Source organism: Mizuhopecten yessoensis, unplaced genomic scaffold (genome assembly GCF_002113885.1).
Source record: "Mizuhopecten yessoensis strain PY_sf001 unplaced genomic scaffold, ASM211388v2 scaffold10957, whole genome shotgun sequence".
NCBI classification, from domain to species: domain Eukaryota; kingdom Metazoa; phylum Mollusca; class Bivalvia; order Pectinida; family Pectinidae; genus Mizuhopecten; species Mizuhopecten yessoensis.
Window position 1 is genome coordinate 77,123 of NW_018408806.1, and position 4,703 is coordinate 81,825.

General features: G+C 38.0%; 1 protein-coding gene across 1 annotated transcript in view; it reads right to left on the reverse strand.

The window, feature by feature from the left end:
* Positions 1 to 4,703, reverse strand: part of LOC110464084 (potassium voltage-gated channel subfamily KQT member 1-like) — a 98,637-nt gene that overhangs the window by 31,001 nt on the left and 62,933 nt on the right. Inside the window, exons 7-9 of the mRNA XM_021519120.1 lie at positions 3,338 to 3,478; positions 2,719 to 2,829; positions 1,552 to 1,647 (exon numbers count right to left, since the gene is read on the reverse strand). Of these exons, the coding sequence (XP_021374795.1) occupies positions 1,552 to 1,647; positions 2,719 to 2,829; positions 3,338 to 3,478 (348 nt within the window). The remainder of the gene's footprint in view (positions 1 to 1,551; positions 1,648 to 2,718; positions 2,830 to 3,337; positions 3,479 to 4,703) is intronic.

A 4,703-nucleotide genomic window follows, 5' to 3' on the forward strand; every position in this document is an offset into this window, starting at 1 on the left:
TCCAGTGACATACTTGTAATCAGTCCTGTACCTGTATTGTTGACATACCTGTTATCAGTCCTGTACCTGTATCAGTGATATACTTGTTATCGTCTGTACCTGTCCCAGTGATATACTTGTAATCAGTCTGTACCTGTCCCAGTGATATACTTGTTATTAGTCTGTACCTGTCCCAGTGACATACTTGTTATCAGTCTGTACCTGTCCCAGTGATATACCTGTAATCAGTCCTGTACCGTCATCAGTCCTGTACCTGTATGAGTGATATACTTGTAATCAGGCCTGTGCCCGTATCAGTGATATACTTGTTATCGTCTGTACCTGTCCCAGTGATATTCCTGTAATCAGTCCTGTACCTTTGTTGACATACCTGTAATCAGTCCTGTCCCTGTATCAGTGACATCCTTGTAATCAGTCCTGTACCTATATAAGTGATATACCTGTAATCAGTCATATAGCTGTCCCAGTGACATACTTTTTATCAGTCTGTTCCTGTCCCAGTGACATACTTGTAATCAGTCTGTCCCTGTCCCAGTGATATACTTGTTATTAGTCTGTCCCTGTCCCAGTGATATACTTGTTATTAGTCTGTACCTGTATTGTTGACATACCTGTAATCAGTCCTGTGCCTGTATAAGTGATATACCTAAAATCAGTCCTGTACCTGTCCAAGTGATATACTTGTAAACAGTCTGTACCTGTCCGAGTGACATACTTGTAATCAGTCTGTCCCTGTCCCAGTGACATACTTGTTATCAGTCTGTACCTGTCCCAGTGATATACTTGTAATTAGTCCTGTACCTGTATAAGTGTTATACCTGTAATCAGTCCTGTAGCTGTATAAGTGATATACCTGAAATCAGTCCTATACCTGTATAAGTGATAAACCTGTAATTAGTCCTGTACCTGTATAAGTCATATACCTGTAATCAGTCCTGTGCCTGTATAAGTGATATACCTGTAATCATTCCTGTACCTGTATAAGTGATATACGTGTAATCAGTCCTGTACCTGTATCAGTGACATACTTGTAAACAGTTTGTACCTGTATCAGTGATATACCTGTAATCAGTCCTGTACCTGTTCCAGTGACATACTTGTAATCAGTCCTGTACCTGTATAAGTGATATACCTGTAATCAGTCCTGTACCTGTATAAGTGATATACCTGTAATCAGTCCTGTACCTGTCCCAGTGACATACCTGTAATCAGTCCTGTACCTGTATAAGTGATATACCTGAAATCAGTCCTGTACCTGTATAAGTGATATACCTAAAATCAGTCCTGTACCTGTCCCAGTGACATACTTGTAATCAGTCTGTACCTGTATCAGTGACATACCTGTTATCAGTCCTGTTCCTGGATCAGTGACATACCTGTAATCAGTCCTGTACCTGTATTGTTGACATACCTGTAATCAGTTCTGTACCTGTATTGTTGACATGCCTGTAATCAGTTCTGTACCTGTATTGTTGACATACCTGTAATCAGTTATGTACCTGTATTGTTGACATACCTGTAATCAGTTCTGTACATGTATTGTTGACATACCTGTATCAATGCAGCAGCTGTGGGTATCTGTCTGTTGAAGTGTTTCTGTCTTTGCTTTTGTTGAACTTTTAAAGCAAACCCTGATCCTAAAATACCCTAAAATAGATATTAGGTTGGGTTAAAAAACAGTAACTCTGAGTTTTATTCAAATGATGAAGTTAAAGTTGAAACTAGTCAAGTTATCAGGAACAGTTATGCCAAACCTCAGTTAAATAATAGGAGTTAATTAATAAGTCAGATCCACAAACTGGTTAAGGTTAAATTACCTATGTGAAACACACACGTTCATGTATTGTGTAAACACTGTTATTAATAAAAACAACATATAAAATGGCTTGTTTGTTAGGGTAAGAATACCAAAGCTCTCTGAACCTTCCAGAGTGAACATATAGATATATTTAACCCCATTTTCTTGACTAAATATCACCTGTATGTTTATTGATTTTGCTGAAGACAAAACAAACAAGAGGCACCATGAGTCTGCATTACTTACCTGTTATTGGTGTCATATCTGTGACCTTCAAAGAGGGTTAAGGTCAAATTTATGTTAATAGGCATACTTAAATATCATTATTCTATACATTATGGATGCTTGCTAGGAGATATTATTACTCCAGACCTTATGAATATTTGTTGCAAGATTTTAACTCAAAAAGCTAATGTGACCTTCACAGTTGGTCTTGGTCATTCACTCAGATCCTTGACCTCATACACTTAACACCATTAGACCCAAGGCCTCTTCAGTAAACAGAAGAAGTCAGTTAAAGGTTTTAACACATTTCACCCTGTGATCTTAAAAGGGGCCAGAGTCTTTGATAAGAACAAGCATGATAACTCGTCAATCCAGTGTAATAACAGCCATATATCATAATCTTATGCTTAGTAGTCAAACCAAATAATGTGTTTAAAGTGTTTAACAATTTGACTCCTGTGACTAAAAGTATGTCAGGGTCATTTATTTGAACAAACTCCTCAGCCTTTTATTCCAGGATAAGCCATAGTTTAAAGAAAAATGTTGCCAACAGATGGATAGACGACAGATGCATATACCATGCCACGTACGGCATCAGCTCAGATCAGTTGCCCTTTGGGCAGGAAAGAATATTAAGATGTGTCAATGCAAACTGGTTGCAATTTTTTTTTACAGTATTTCACTTAAGTACTTACAGCTGGGAGAGCAAAAAATGAGATGGCAAAGACGGAGAAGCATGATGCAACGATTCTCCCCATCCACGTCATAGGAACAGTATCACCATACCCAATGGTTGTCACAGTGATCTAGCAAACAAAATGTTCAAACTAAATTACTTAATGATAATACAAACAGTAGGGTTTTTCTACAAAGCACTTAATGTCATGTTATTGAAGCTTGTTAGCAAGGATCTTCATTCTATTATACCTATCTTAAAGCTATGGTTTGGTAATCTCTATATATCAACACCACAGAGTTATATATTAATCTGTTTGGACGCTGTGTCAGCGCAGTGTGCCAGGGTGGTGTAATGCCAGACAGGTCCCTCCTGGTGTAAAACTGACACATGGACAGTGTATAAAATTACTGGTCACTCTAGAACCTCGGTAATGAGGTGCAGCTTACCATTCACAAGAATGTTTTTGCCCAACGAATACCACAGCACATAATTTTCTGTGGGACAATAAAAAAAACACTTTAATATGAAGAAATGAAGTCGCTAATACCACTGTGAACACAAGTATAAACATTATTCTGTAAGACGGCAACACTATACTGGGGGAATAAATACACTGACAACAAAGTTACACTGACCACTCCCCACCAGAGGGCATCTGCATAGCTTGTGAAGTGGGTGACACCGTCCTCCGATACAAAGTCTTTTTCGGCGAGGTAGACAAAGTAGGATGAGAAAATGAGACCTAAAAATCCTATGTACAGTGTTGTAATCAGCTCCTGTAACAAACAAGGGAGATAATAAAGAGACATGGAAGATAATCAAGTATAGTGAGACATGGGAGATAATCTAGTATAGTAACTCTTTTATATAGAAAGTCAAGAATAATGATTGAACTTGTTAATTAACATACATATAGTATTAGCCTAAAAGAAAAAATATTTAGCATTAGCCCATTACTAGTTCAACCAATCAGATAATTCATCCAATTAAAATTGCAGCACCATAGAGTAAATTTGAAGGGAAAAATAAAATGCATGTTTTTTTCTTATGTTTCTTTATTCAAAAGTGTATACTAGTATGAACTCTTTTTTTTTTGTCAATTATAAGTACAATGACATGAAATTTAGACCAGAAATATGTATATACAAAATGTATAAACTTTTAATCCTTTTTTTTATCGTAAGTCAAATACAACAATTAAGATAAGGGTATTATGTATAGTCTTATATATTTTAAAGCATTGTCTTTCAAAAATAGTTAACATCATGTCTAGGGGTAATTATAAGGGAAGCAAGAATTTTGCAATATAAACCTTTCTCAAGGCATAGCAATATAAAGGATACCTATCAGAATATTACATTCTAGCAGTGTTTTCCTTGTTAATTTCTGATATGTTACGCAAGTTTAAATAGACCAATAGTAACAATGTGTATTGAAAAGTTTCAGGAAATCTGAAATAGAACTGGTGTTGCCATAGAGTATCCTTTTACTTTGTCAGTAACACAGATCCATAGGCGCAGCTCATTTGGACCTCTTAGATTTGTTTGATACGTGGAGATATTGGATATGGGATGTTAATTAAAATGTGTGTAAGCTGTCTGTCGTGGTGAGAGCGTTGTCGCTGTGACAAACAGAGGTGCCACTCTGACTGTCGTGGTGAGAGCATTGTGGCTGTGACAGACAGAGGTGCTACTCTGACGTTTGTGTGTGGTGAGAGCGTTGTCGCTGTGACAGACAGAGGTGCCACTCTGTCTGTCGTGGTGAGAGCGTTGTCGCTGTGACAGATAGAGGTGCCATTCTGTCTGTCGTGGTGAGAGCGTTGTCGCTGCGACAGACAGAGGTGCCACTCTGTCTGTGTGTGGTGAGAGCGTTATCGCTGTGACAGACAGAGGTACCACTCTGATGTTTTTATGTGTGTAAGCTGTGTGTGGTGAGAGCGTTGTCGCTGTGACAGACAGAGGTGCCACTCTGACTGTCGTGGTGAGAGCGTTGTCGCTGTGA